Source organism: Chelon labrosus, assembly GCF_963514085.1.
Source record: "Chelon labrosus genome assembly, chromosome: 21".
NCBI classification, from domain to species: domain Eukaryota; kingdom Metazoa; phylum Chordata; class Actinopteri; order Mugiliformes; family Mugilidae; genus Chelon; species Chelon labrosus.
In genome coordinates, this window is record NC_140354.1 from 7,202,340 (window position 1) to 7,216,853 (window position 14,514).

General features: G+C 41.6%; 2 protein-coding genes across 4 annotated transcripts; both read left to right on the top strand.

Annotated features, from left to right (window-relative positions):
- LOC311506204 (angiopoietin-related protein 2-like) lies at positions 1-5,126 on the top strand. Of its 3 annotated transcripts, XM_084570084.1 has the most exons (8): positions 1-870; positions 1,019-1,069; positions 1,346-1,450; positions 1,562-1,690; positions 2,197-2,254; positions 3,947-4,140; positions 4,322-4,592; positions 4,681-5,126. In XM_084570084.1, exons 4-8 carry the CDS (start codon positions 1,580-1,582, stop codon positions 4,863-4,865), a joined length of 819 nt encoding a protein of 272 aa, XP_084426210.1. In that variant the 5' UTR covers positions 1-870; positions 1,019-1,069; positions 1,346-1,450; positions 1,562-1,579; the 3' UTR covers positions 4,866-5,126. The 3 variants fall into 3 exon arrangements, with proteins under 3 accessions (XP_084426210.1, XP_084426208.1, XP_084426209.1); XM_084570082.1 differs by having other exon boundaries at positions 1-1,069; XM_084570083.1 differs by having other exon boundaries at positions 1-1,069; positions 4,391-4,592.
- A 230-nt stretch (positions 5,127-5,356) lies between these two features.
- Positions 5,357-13,229, top strand: LOC311506447 (intercellular adhesion molecule 1-like). The gene is made up of 9 exons (XM_084570401.1): positions 5,357-5,509; positions 6,122-6,403; positions 6,496-6,807; positions 9,872-10,117; positions 10,398-10,718; positions 10,811-11,050; positions 11,171-11,392; positions 11,546-11,812; positions 12,148-13,229. The coding sequence occupies exons 1-9, from the start codon at positions 5,446-5,448 to the stop codon at positions 12,315-12,317; spliced, it is 2,124 nt and encodes a 707-aa protein (XP_084426527.1). The 5' UTR covers positions 5,357-5,445; the 3' UTR covers positions 12,318-13,229.
- The last annotated feature ends 1,285 nt before the right edge of the window (positions 13,230-14,514 follow it).

Consider the following 14,514-nt stretch of genomic DNA (forward strand, 5'->3'; position numbering starts at 1 on the left):
AGATGCACGTGAGCTACAAGTAATCTGTCTTAAGCTGTGAATAAAATCCCTTTGTTGCTGCTGACATGTGCTACACAGTAGTGCAGGGCTGCTGTTGATGTCATTTAAATGCCTCTAGAAGGAAGCAGGAATAAGGAAGTCATGAGCTTCTTATCACAACCTGACCCACCGCTGACTTCTTATTTGAGCCCATGTGTTTGTCATCTTATCAGTGGTCCCATTGCCGTGTTCTTATTTCTCCACCCTCTCCTTTTCCCTCCTCTTAAATGATAGGTTGTCCAGCTACCAGTCTTTTTTGGACATCCTGAATGAGATGAACGACTACGCGGGGCAGAGGGAGCTGATCGCTGAGAACTTGATGATGAACATTTGCATCGACCTCACCAAGTACCTGCAAGAGCTCATGCAGGAACAGAAGACGGTGAGCTCCATGCGGAGATGATATGGGAGGCTTAAAGTACATGTTTGCGGATCCAGATGCAGCCAAATAAATAAATAAGCCAATCATGCACCCTCACCTGTAAGACATACCTAAGTGACAAAAACACCTAGGGTATTCCAATGTGTGCTCATGGCTCCATATTCACCATCATCCTGACGACTTGCCAAATGGGATTTGAAATGAATGGCACACATTGCTAAGGAGGAGTGCAAAGGATGAGATTTTAAGGGAGGAGTGTACGTGTGAAATCTCACTGCTGTGGCAGGAAAGAAGCCTTACTTGGAGTGTCCTCAGGGACGCATGGTCTGAGCAGTGGTGTGCCATTTCTTTATGAAGAATGCTTCAGCTTTGTCCTTGCTGGATTGTGGAACAGTGCAGCTGTGTGCAGGATCTCGCCGAAGACGTTATGTCTTGAAACCAACACACTGGTATTTGTTTTCACGCATGTTTTGCTGTGTAGCTGTTGGAGGTCATTGTTTATTCTGTCTGGCCCTGCTCCTGGCTGCCTCTCTCTATCTCTGTCTTTTGACCCTCCACTCACTCTATTTTTATTAATGTCTGCACTATCTGATGGAGGCCAAGGAAGCCCAGCAGAATTTGGAGAGCACATACAAGCAGCTTGACAGTGTAAGTTTAGTCCGAGAGTTTTTAAGATCGATAAACATTTTTGTTTTGTTTCAGCTGAGCACAGAATGAAAGATGGGAAGCGCTCCCCATGAGCAAATGTTTGCATATTCAGTGTGGCCAGTCAGGTGGCTTGATTTGTCTATAGTAAAAAGAGATGAACAGAGATATTCTAAACTGCACCGTCAATCCCAAGTCTCAAACCTCCCCTATCCTTAATTTCAAACCGTAAAAAATATTTACTGAAAGTAGTAAATCTTTTTTCTTCCTCTACATCAGAGTAAAAAGCGCTTTGAGAGGGAATGGAGAGAAGCAGAGCGTGCCACGCAGTACACAGAGAAAACTGATCAGGACATCAACGCCACAAAAGCCGACGTTGAAAAAGTAACAAGGGAAGGCGGGGGGAGAAATGCACGATACAGATTTACAGCGCTGAGCATGAGCCACAGGAAGCTCAGACGATCTCTAACCTGTTTGCGTCTCGTGTGATTTCAGGCCAAGCAGCAGGCTCACATGAGAGCACACATTGCGGAGAAATGTAAGAACGACTACGCTGCCCAGCTCCAAAAATACAACAAGGAGCAGAACCAGTTCTATTTTAATGACATGCCACTCATTTTCAGTGTAAGTGAATAATCTATTGCTACATGGCAACATGCCAATCAAGGAGCTGAACTGATGTTAGACATCCAAAATATTATTATTATTTTTTTTTAATCAACTAACCAATTTACCCATATTGATTAATAACTGATTCACATGCTGAGCACACCACACCAGTACAGTTCGTTGTGGCATAGCGGCGTTATGGTTGAAAACAGAGGGAGGAGACGTCCCAGATTCCTGCACCGAGCCCCCATCTACACAACAAGTACTGGGGGGCGGCGGCATTAGGTCAGTTTGTAATTAGCTGTCTCCTTCTGTAGAGGTCTTGAGACAGAAACTCCAGAGCTGAATTAGTCCAGTTAAACTTTGCTGCCGTTCTGTTTCGTCTTGAGATTTATTTTAGACCCATATTTCTCTGCCTCTACCTTCAGTTCACCATTTACAGAGGACCACATGCAGCAGTCCATATATGTGACTCTTCATAATCTTTGAACATGTTTTTTTTTTTTTTTTTTGCATGCTAGGAGTTGCTGCAAAGCACTGGAGCAAAACAAAGGCATCCAAAACTATTTTCAATTGCAAGTAAGTAATGGTTTCATATTTTCACCACTTTTTAAGAGTAAACTGAAATGTTTTCAGCCAAAATAAAAAGTTCAATCAGTTCAACACAGGCTCCAGGTCCAACTGGAGCAAGAGGGGGCCCTTGCCATGAAAGTAGCAGCATGAATTCACGCAAGAAAGACCAAGTTCTGGAGCAGCAAAGGGTGGAGAACCTCCTGCTTAATGCTACAACAACAAGCAGAGAACTTCTGTCCAGCTATTAGTGCGATCCCTGTCTTGTCTTGATCATTATCCAACTCATCATTATGTCTGCCGTGGCTCAGGGGACAACATCTCGGGCTTTGCAGGTGTCCAGTAATTACAGGGAGCTGAAGAAGAAATATGGAGCCCTCACCTCCATGATGAGCTCCCAGAACCAGTTTATTGCCTGCCTTGAGAAGCAGTGCCAGTGCAGGGACTCCACACAGTCCACTCTGGTATGAAACAAACTGACTGAAATATAGAAATACACTGGGTTTGTAAACAGGGCTAAGAATGGTGTGTTGTTTTTGTGTTAAACAGGTGACGACCGAACCACCAAAGAGCCAGCCTAATGTGCATCCTAATTACAGCTCAGAGGCCATTGAAATGACCAATGATGTTCAAAGGGACCAAAGTGCTCCTCCTCTGCAGGAAGCAAAAAGAGGGGGGGTTCATTCCCTCCCCACCACTACCACCAGCCCTCCTACAGGCCCTCCCTTCATTAGCTTCCCTGTCACAAAAACCCCAACCGCCGATATCTCCCAAACCTGTATATATTAGTGTGTCAGTCTTCTGCCAGAGTTATTTAACTGCTTAGATAAGCAGCAGAGGCTGATGGAGTCAGTGAACTGCTGGTCCTGTCTCTCTGGGAAGGCCTAAACACTGTCAGAAAACAGCCAGCAGCTTTTATCAGAGAGCCGAGGGCTTCATAATGAAGATGTACTGGTAGAAGTTTAAATGGCACTTCTGGTGTACACTTGCACAACTGGAATGTTTAAAATGACAAAACAGAGGACCAGAGCAGTCCCCTCAAGAAATCAGCAGAACAAAAGTGACTCCAGCGTGCGTGTGACTCAACACTTCTTTAATTTCAAAAGAAAGAGGGCACATTTCCCCATCCTGTCTGTGAGAACATGCTCGCCACATCAGACCATTAGGCGTTATCTCTCAGTGTGGGAGATTTTCCTCTGTGTGTACATTTTCTATACAATTATCACTCATCACTAATCCCACATGCCACACTTATCACTGTGACATGAGACACTGAACATGTGCCGGAGAGGAAATTCTTAAGTAGCTCGCAGATAAAGCTGCAATTTCTTGTTGTTAAAACTGAATTTTAAAACCCTCTGGGCGCAGGAGTCTTTTGAGCTTTAGAAAATGCCAGTACTTATTTAGAGTCTGTGTAAAAGCACTGCATTTAACTATTTTTTACAAAAACATGACAATTCACAGATTCAAAAGATCCTTTCTATCTCAGTTCTACTTATAAAATGTGTTGCTTCTATTGTCCATTGGCAGCAATGAAGGATTTCAAACTGAGACATTAGCAACAATTACTATTGTTAAATGTTCATATTATTACTTAATAGTGTTGAATTCAATATCTTAAATTTTATAATATTACAAAATACAGTATCTGTAAATCTCTTTTCTAACCCTGGCTTGGTTGCACATTCTCCTACGACCCAGGGCCATGGCGGGACTGCCAGCATGTGCTGGAATCAGGTGAGACCACCAGCGGGATCTACCTGCTTCGCCCGCAGAGTGCCAACCGTCTCCTGCAGGCGTGGTGTGAGCAGAGTCATGCTCAGGGAGGATGGACTGTCATCCAGAGGAGACAGGATGGATCCGTCAACTTCTTCAGGACTTGGGAGCAGTACAAGGTGAATTCATGCACCTTTAAAGTCTGGGAAGCTGAACACATTCAGTCGCTCTTATTATTTATTAATATTGATGGTTAATATTAGGGAGAGACTGTGTATTTACTAATTTGACGACCTATTCAGCACATCTAAAAGTAGATGAAACAAATGAAGATTAAACCTGTGTATTGTTGTGTGACAGCAAGGCTTTGGGAACCTTGATGGAGAGTACTGGCTCGGCCTGGAACACCTCTACTGGCTCACTAAACAGGCTCCGTATAAGCTGCGGGTGGCCCTGGAGGACTGGCAAGGTCGGCAGGTGTTTGCTGAGTATGACAGCTTCCACCTGGAACCAGAGAGCGACTGGTACAGACTGCGGTTAGGACAATACCACGGCAGCGCAGGGGACTCCCTCTCGTGGCACAACAACAAGGCCTTCACCACTTTGGATCGAGACAAGGATAGCTACACAGGTCTGCTCCTCCTCCGCTCCTGTTTGACACCTCTCCATCGTATTTTCTATAATAAATAGCAGTTATATTTGTTTTTCTGTTGGGTCAGGTAACTGTGCTCATTACCAGAAAGGAGGCTGGTGGTATCACATGTGTGCCCACTCCAATCTGAATGGCGTGTGGTATCGGGGTGGACACTACCGAAGCCGCTATCAGGATGGGGTCTACTGGGCAGAGTTCCACGGAGGCTCCTACTCCCTCAAACGAGTTTCCATGATGATCAAACCCACATAAAGGTGTTGCACTATGGACCTGTGAGACAGAACGTAATGTGGATGATCCTCAGACATATCTAGAGGCAACCAAACGATTTCAACCCTTCACTGGGTCTTATTACTAAAATAAGTGTTTGGAAATGTGACATGAGGATGAATCACTGAATGATGAACAAGGTGCACTACATTGACAAACGAGACAAGTCTGCGTGGCAATTACCTGACAAGATTGGACGTTTTCCATGTTGCATTGTGCTTTTCAATAAAATCCTGTGCAATCAGCTTCTTTGTGGCAGTTTTGAAAACACGTTCTGCATGACACAGAGAATTATTCTAAAAACAGAAGGGAAGTTTTCTTTTGGGGGTTGCTCAACGCAGCGAGTGTGGTTTTGTATTTCCGTTTCCTGTCCCACAGGGCGTTGAATTTCGCTTCACCTTCCTTTGTTCCACCCATGCTCGTGTAACTGTCAGCAGCATTTCATCATCACTGGGGCCAGGCTTGAGCAACTATTCATCTTATCCAGGTCTTGAAGGTGGACGGCCTCTGGACCATCCTGAAACAACATCACCTCCTCCCGCCTCCTGCATGCTCCCCCAGCATGCAGGAGGTGCTGGTGCTGCTCAGGATGTTGTGTTTCCTCATGCTCATGTTTTTACTACGTGGTGAGTGATGCTTTACAAATAGCACTGTGTGGATCTTACTTGTCAGATGAAAATTTATTCAGTGATTTGTGATAAAACCTATAACGGCAATACTGGGATAACAATACTTTGTAGAATAATTACCTTCTCGTGAGGTTCTGGTAGAGAAAATATAAAGAAAGATAAAACTTCCTGTGCATAGAACGGGTGTGGTGATGGATTTTTACGTGAATTAAACTAAGCATTAAAATGTAGCAGAGCATCTATTTTCGTGTCATTGCACAGCATATGAATAATTAAACACTTTATGGTAATTTTTAAATATAGAATGTGAAATGAATATTCAATCAGAATTTTCCGTCAGCATTTCTCTACTTTCCCGGGCCTCTCTTTGTGTTTTTTTTTTAACATCAAATATCACACTATAAGCCATGGTTATTTAAAACTGGCATTTCCTGAATAAATAAATTAATATGAAATAGTGCAAGTTACTCCTATTATTTAAGGCGTGTATTTTATTGAGCAGTAGAAAAGTTCGTGTGAAGAACTCAAGGGTGTGTCATTCAGTTGTGACCACCAGAGGGCAGCAAGGTCTACTTTTAAAGCAGGAACACGTTGCTTACCTGTCCACAGACGCAGACAGCGTGTGCCCTATAGAGCCAAACCCTCTCAGCGTGCACCCCGATGTGGCTGTAGAAGAATATGGAGGTCAACTTCATGTAAACTGCACCAGCGACAACGAGGAGTATAAGGACACAATCTGGAAAGTTGAAAAAGACGGTGCTCTGACGGAAGACGAGAAAAAGCTTCCCTCACTGGATCTGTCACTGACAGGCTGGAATATGAAAGTAGAGTGCATAATAAAAATAAATGATACTCATGAATGCAGCAAAGACGTTAACCTCACCATTTACAGTAAGTACAACTTTTGTTTACATTTTATGTACGGTGGAAAGAATGATCAAAAACAATATGTAACTAACTTTTATTTAATTTTATTTTAACAGAGAACCCAGAAGTTGTCCTTTCTATCATTGATGTACAGGCTTTGGGTGAAGAGAAACTGTATGAACTGCAGTGTGATGTCCTCAATGTTGCTCCTGTTCAGTATCTCACAGTGAGGTGGTACACAAACAATGAACTCAGCAAGACGGACTCTTTCAACGACACGACCAGAACACCAGTGAATGAGTCTCGCACTCTGAACCTCAGAGTCAGAAGAGAAGATAATGTAGTCGAGGTTAGATGTGAGGCTCAGCTGGGTCTTGAGTCACACGGACGCCCACTTCCTGCTATTTCTCAAACCGTTTCTGCACACTGTGAGTAAACATTTTTCTTCTTCTTTTTTTTTTTTTTTCCAGATTTAAATTTCAGTTTAAAGAAATTAGCACTTTTAGCCCAGGGATCCAAGCATTAGAATGATATTATCCATTAGATTTCCTCTGGTTAAATGATAGTTTGCTTTCATTGGATAGTGGTCAAGTGTATGTGAGGAGATCAGACATCTGTCAGTGAACCCTCCTATTACTGAAAACTTAATGAACATGAGAGTGTTTTGATAGAAGCGATGTGCACCTAGGGTGGCCATTTCCACAACGCCAAAAAGGAGGACACTTTGCAGCATTTAGTGAGGAAAGAAAAATACATACACATACAACATAAACATACAACTCTAGTGTACTCCCCACGACAATACAATTTTGTACATGATAACGATGGTATCATGATACAGTGATTCTGAAATAGTCTGTTCATGACAAGACAATTTATCTATGATATATCATGATGTGTAACAGAGGAAAAAGTACTCCTGAGAAGGTGAAAAGTATTTGTTCACAGTATTTGTATTTATTCAATACATCTGTCTTGCAAAGTGCAGTGCCACAGAGGAGAACATTATGGCCTTAAATTTGCAAATTAAATTTACATAAAAATAAATAAATAAATGCAAAAAAATATACATTCCAGTTCTTAATAAGCATATAGTACTTTTTATGTAAACAACAAAAGACGGTAAGAAGAAAAAACACCATGTAACGGGTGAATATTGAACTGAAAATTCCACAGTGTATTCCACAGGGATTCAGTCATTTGGGGACATGTCTGCAGTGTATTTGTGTTTATGTGTATGTGTATGTGCAGCTGCAGTCCACCTGTATTTTAACGGATTTAAGAATGGTCAAAAGAGCACAAATTTGTCACAAACCTGTGCTCTATTGACCATTCGGCATTAAATAAGGTTCGTCTTTTCGGCATGTTAACGTTCACGAGATGAGTGACACAGCTAGCCCATGGGAACAGGGGGCGGCTTGTTTACATTTTCAACCAATGAGAAATCAGAGAATTGAGTGACACCGCTTTTAGCCAATCATTATTAACTAATCTTTTTTTTTTTAACCGAAAGTTTTTAAACTTACACCATTGGACGATATGCAGCGCGGTGCAAAAATAAGTGTGATTAAAATGCGTAAAAAATGTTTAACGCATTATTTTTGTGTAATTAATTAATCTTAATTAACGCGTTAAAGTCCCGGCCCTATTTAATACTTAGTATAATTCACATAAAAATCCATCACCACACCCGCTCTACGCACAGGAAGTTACCACCATTACCATTTTCAGCTGAGTGTATTATCAGAGCCCGTCTACGGAGAGCCTTCCCACTCTCTATTAAGTCCCATTGTAACGAATTTTGGTTGCAGTTCCACCAGATTTCCACTGGGGGCGATCGCCATGAGTGCAACATGAATGGGACTCTATGGAGCTAAACGGCTAAATGTGTCTCTTTCACCCGATTGTCGTAGAGAAATCTCAGATTTGATTGTAGGTTTTGCAAGTTCAACATGGGTTATAGGTCAAAAGTTGAATGAACGAGAACTTATGTCCTTTCGTTTTCTTACAGGTTGAGTTGTTGTTGCCCATAACACGCTAGCATTGTGCTAATGAACGCTGATTGGTCAGTGATGGACTGATTACGACCAGATCCCGCTTGACGGCATCGTGGCATCCGAAGCGGGACCAGAATGTTAAGACGGACTTTTTCGCCCAAGTTTTTTTTTTTTCGGCCCGGTCTTTTAAAACAACGAAACAGAAACTCTTCTAGCACGATTATTTACCCGTGTCAGCTGTGTTGTCCATGCCTCGAGAGAAAAGAAAGTACAGAGCGCGAAAGCACCAAAGCAGTGACTGAAGGATTGCCGTAAAGCAGTATCTGGTCGTACGATGTGTATGACGTCATTGACATTTTAAAATACTTTTTAAAGCAAAATAAGTGACTCTAAAAAATCTAACACCCAGCAATGTGTAATTTCTTTGCATCTCCTTTCAAATTCAATATTCAAATTACTGCACAAAAAATTATATCCTGAGAAAAGTGGATTTTGAGGGGTACTGCTCCATAGACCGCCATTCATTCTGCACTCGTCCTGAGAGCGCCCTCATATGGAACCAGAGTGGAACTGCAACAGTTCAGAACCCGGAAGTTCAGTGAGAGTGGAACTTCTCCCCATATTAGACGTTCTCTGGTATTATCTTAGCCCCCCCCCCCCCCCCCTTTTGAATGCAACTTTCAAATTACTTGATAAAAAAATTATATCCTGAGAAAAGTGGATTCTGGGGGTGAAACCCGTCGTAGACGGGCTCTGACGATATGAAATGATAACGATATGACGGGCTCTGGTAATGAACGCCAGTTGGTGCTCCAGTATAATCGGTCCACCGAAACTCATCCAGTGAGAAACGTTCCGCGGTGCAAAAATAAGTGTGATTAAAATGCGTAAAAAATGTTTAACGCATTATTTTTGTGTAATTAATTCATCTTAATCAACGCGTTAAAGTCCCGGCCCTAATTAAAATGTAGCAGAGCATCTGTTACCGCGTCATAGCACAGCATATGAATAATTAATAATACTTTTTAAAAACTAGAGTGTGACAAAATCAGAATTTTGCACAATGTATGGACTCTTTCAGCGACACAACCAGAACACCAGTGAATGAGTCTCGCACTCTGAACCTCACAGTCAGAAGAGAAGATAATTTAGTCGAGGTTAGATGTGAGGCTCAGCTGGATTTTAGGCAATATAAAAGTTTACCTACTGTTGTTTCTCAAACCCACAATCAGCACACTGTGAGTAAAAATCCCATTGTTTCCAGACTAAGACCATTTTGTACAGTTAAATATTAAATAACTGTAGTTATCCATCTTATCATGTATGTAATGCAATGCCCTTTTACCTCCTCCAGAGGCACTGGTACTGGTACAGGCTTTTTTACTTTTAAATCTGAGTTGATTATTTTTTGGATTCTGCTGATGACATATTTGATACTGTGCACTAAAAAAAGAGAGAAACAATGATTGAATATATGTTTGCTTGTGAATGGCAGGTTGCCCGGTGACAGTGACTCCCCCTGAAGTTGTGGTGAGATTTGGAGATCCAGTTTCAGTCAACTGCAGCGCTTCAGATGTTGATGGACTAGGCTGGGAGTCCACGGTTGGAGGCATAGGTTTTAAAAGTGCAACCTTTCGGATGTGGACGGTTGAAAAACTGGAAACTTGGAATGTACAATCCTCCTGCTACGCTACTGTGGATGACAGACAGTGTCAAAAATATCTAAACATCACTGTATATCGTGAGTACAAGTCTACAGATTGCATTGCATCATCTTCTGTCCTACAATTTGTTTGATATGGGAACATAATGATGCCAGTTGCTAACAGAAACGTTTCACAGTTTATACATAAAACATGATGGCGTACAACATCATATCCTATCTTATTAATAGCACAAATCCATTTTTTTTTATGTGGAAATTAAATGCTACATCCTTACCAATAAATATATATATAAATAAAGTATGTACTCTTCTAGTATTTTGGTTACAAGGTTATTTTGCACTGCTTTATTAACAGAGACTCCAGACACTGTGTCCATCCGGGATGGTGGTCCGATGCTGGAGGGCACACAGTACCAGCTGCAATGCAGCATCAACAATGTGGCTCCTGTACAGAAGCTCAAAGTGAAGTGGTACCGAGCTGGTGAATTTCTGTCCGAAGACACATTCAGCGACACCACGTTGACTCCAGTCAATGTTACTTCTAACTTGACTATCATTCCTGCCAGAGAAGACAATGGAGCACTTTTTAGATGTCATGCTGAGCTGCACCTTGGACCCAGTGGACCAGAGTTTCTCCCAATTACAACCTCCAACCCATACATCGCTTTTGTACACTGTAAGATTTCACCCCACACATTTAATATTTTCCAAATGTGTCAAACACTTCTGGAGATATCAGTTTTTGATTATTCGGATATTTATTTGCAGATAAACCAATCATCAAAAAGATTTCAGAGCCCGACAGTGTTGTGGAACGTGAGTTTAGTTTGGATATGTTGGCCTGTGACGTTGATGGGAACCCTCCACCCACAATTAAGTGGTACTATAAGGATAAGGAAGTGATGAATCCATCTGCGCTTCTAACCCGGACTGACTCAGGAAACTACAGGGCTGAATTTGAAAACAGAATGGGCAGGAACAGCGTCCAGGTTGATATCACGGTAGAATGTGAGTGCATCACACCTGGCTCAGTGTGTATTTCAAGACAAACGATTTTTCAAATGCACTTTCTTTTCTTTTGCCATCATTTGTCTGAAGACTATTTTGATACAATTTTCACATTCACAGACGGCCCCTCTTTCACCTGCAAGAAGAGCTATGATGTTGAAGTGAATGGTAAGCTCCAGTGTGAACCAGAAGGAATACCTACACCCAGGCTCACCTGGTTTAAAGATGAAAAGAAGATTGTCCCCCCACAGTCCTGGACAAAGGAAGATAGAGGAGAATACTTAATTACAGCATCCAACAAACATGGAGAAGCCACCCACAAGCTATATGTCAATGTTTTGTGTAAGTTTTTAATCTTTAGAATCACAGAAATAAGCTTTTTAAACTTTTGTTCTATTGATTGTAAATGTAGGTTATTTGAGATTAGAAGTACGTTTCGCAGCATATTTCTTTTTCTCAAATCACACTTATTTATTTATTTATTTATTTGCACAGATCCCCCTGAGTTCAAGGAGGTTCAAGGAGATCATGTTATGGAATTCATCCAAGGTGAAAATGTGACACTAAATTGCAGCGCTGAGGGCAACCCTCCCCCTAAGATCCAATGGAGCCACACTTCTACAGGAAATTCAGAGCCCACTGTGTGGCGCCAGAATACCATTACGATAACAGGAGCCACGTCTACCAGTAGTGGTGTTTACATCTGTGTTGCCACGAATAAATTTGGGAATGTGACAAGATCTGTCACACTGATGATGAAAGGTAACACCACTGGAAACCGTAGAGCAGTAACTGATGCTGATGTTACTTACACACCAAGTACTTTATTGTCATACAGGTACAGAGTCAAGGAAATACAGTCAGCATCTAACCAGAAATGCAAAGAAAATATTAGTTACATAAAGTGCAGGTTTGTACAGAGGAATATAGACAGTATGCACATGGCTGACAGTGAGAGTAGTGTCTAAAGAGATTATATATATAGTATACTGAAATTCAGAATCTGCATTACTGACTGTTTGAATAGATTATATGTAATATACAGAATGCGTCTGTGTAATCTTTTGATACTGATTACTCTATTGCTTGATTTGCAGGTACACCTGATTTTACCTATGCAATCATTTGTGCGCTGATAATTGCAGTGATCATCATCATCGTGGCCGGGATCGTTTACCCCAATTGGAAGAAAATAGAGGGACAATACACTTTTGTCAGTAATAGAGACGTCCACATGACCACCGTGATGACTGGGGAAAAGTCTTAGGGTCATTCAGCATGTCCTGCCTGAAATGAAGATGTAATAGGATATTCATTCATGCATTCCATTCAAGGTCGCCAGTCTATCACAGGGCTAACAGTTTCAGTTTGTAATTACATATCCAATTAATCGTTCATCCAATCTGTAAATATATATACATGTGTGAAATAGTGTTGTAGTTTTTTACTGGTGTAAATGATCAAGCAAAGTTACACCTATATTAGAATACTATGTTTCTATTTGCAAGGTACTTTGATATTTTTCTCTTTTTTTCTCCACATTTTAAAAGTGTCACTTTAATCCTCTTGAAATACTGTATTTGTACATGTACATTTTGTACAGGCCTAAAATACTATAGTCATTGTATGACACCGCTGCAGATAATGAACCATTCATTCATTCATCTTCTGTACCCACTTATTCCTGTTAAGGGTCACGGGGGTCTGCTGGAGCCTATCCCAGCTGTCATCAGAGGCAGGGGTACACCCTGGTCAGGTCGCCAGTCTATCACAGGGCCAACACAGAGAGACAGACAACCATTCACACACACACGCACACCTACGGCCAATTTAGAATCACCAATTAACCTAATGAGCATGTCTTTGGACAGTGGGAGGAAGCCGGAGTACCCGGAGAGAACCCACGCAGACACAGGGAGAACACGCAAACTCCACACAGAAAGGCCCATGGATTCGAACCGGGGACCTTCTCGCTGTGAAGCATCAGTGCTAACCACCTCTCCACTGTGCCGCCTAGATAATGAACCAGAAAAAAACAAATAAACAGAAGCAGGTGACTGCTGATTTTGAAACTGGAAAGGGCATTGCATCCTTTTTTCATGCTTCCCTTAATCATGAGTAATCTTGAAACAGGGAGCGCATGGACCAATCATTGTGTCTCAGCATCATATGAGGAGGACAATGTGTGATGAGTGATGATGAACACGGAATCACCATTGTTTAATGTCTTGCTCGAGGACACTTCAACAGGGAGGTGCATTTTTTTAAATTCATTTATCTTTTTTAAATAAACTAGACAGAGAAGAATACGGTTTAGACAAAAATATAATTTGAACCAATCCAAGCTGTGGGCCTGTATCAACCCCCTGGCCAGTGTAACGTGTATTTCAGTGCACTGGCCCTTTAAGAATTAGGATTTGGGAGTGATGCAGATACGAAAGCTAGTTTGTCCCCTGTTTCCTTCGTTATGAAAAATATTTGAACAAACTAGACTAACGACACCAAGCTCAAGTCAATTAGCGAATTATGATGCTCCCTTACAATATTTGCTGAGGAAATCAAAGCCGGAGTAAGCAGTGGTTGCGTTGGATTTATCACACAGGGATTAGCCTACTCTTCCCAGGGCTGATCCGAGCTGTTGGGATAACTTTGGAGAAGTTGTCTGTGAAGGTTCTCAGTCATCCGGGTCATGGTATATCCAAATAAGGCTCAAAAAAGGCAACTGGACTTGTAGAGTTTTTTTTTTTTTTTTTTGCGAAGACGTTTCACCGCTCAGTAGCTTCTTCAGTTCTAGGGGACTGGTGGGAAGTCTGAGGTTTAAATAGGGACAACAAGAAACTGGTGCAGCTAATTTCCATTAACGGTTGGCTACTTACCTGTCGTTGAAGGGGGACTGTTATTGTCCCCGTCCTCTTCCCTATGAATGGTGCTCTAACGACTCTTGTCCGTCAGAGGCTCCAGTGTCAAGTTGTGAATGGGGTTGAAACTTTCTGGGGACAGAAGTTAAAACTGTATTGTAAACGGATGGCAGATTAAATCTCAGTCCACGTCCTCTGTAGAAGACCGATGGTTTGAAAGAGGAGTAAAGGAAGCATCTATGTCAGACTGGAAAAAGCTTCTCTGAACAGAGGAGGTGGACTGAGATTTAATCTGCCATCCTAGCCTGTTCATCCAATTCTCACCAAACTTGGCATGTATCATTTATGGACAAAGATAATGAAAATTCTTCAAAAGAACTTTAGCAGAGTTATTGATTACGTTAAGTTAATTAAGTTAATGGCTAATTAATTTTACAGCATGGCGCAGTATAAGTCCAAAGCTAATATTTTGTGAAGTATCTACTCAAACTTAAACTATATCTGTAGTAAAGAGAGATGCAGGACCACAAACAGAAAACAGAAAACAGAAAAACAGGATGACTTTTATTCTCCATATTTCAAACAAAGGCAGTCTTTTAACAAAGA

Coding starts and splice junctions, on each gene's coding strand:
- LOC311506447 (XM_084570401.1), top strand. CDS start 5,446: ATGCAGGAGGTGCTGGTGCTGCTCAGGATGTTGTGTTTCCTCATGCTC. Junction 5,510..6,121: donor GCTCATGTTTTTACTACGTG/GTGAGTGATGCT, acceptor ACCTGTCCACAG/ACGCAGACAGCGTGTGCCCT. Junction 10,118..10,397: donor TCTAAACATCACTGTATATC/GTGAGTACAAGT, acceptor CTTTATTAACAG/AGACTCCAGACACTGTGTCC.
- LOC311506204 (XM_084570082.1), top strand. CDS start 1,013: ATGGAGGCCAAGGAAGCCCAGCAGAATTTGGAGAGCACATACAAGCAG. Junction 1,070..1,345: donor CATACAAGCAGCTTGACAGT/GTAAGTTTAGTC, acceptor CCTCTACATCAG/AGTAAAAAGCGCTTTGAGAG. Junction 1,451..1,561: donor CAAAAGCCGACGTTGAAAAA/GTAACAAGGGAA, acceptor GTGTGATTTCAG/GCCAAGCAGCAGGCTCACAT.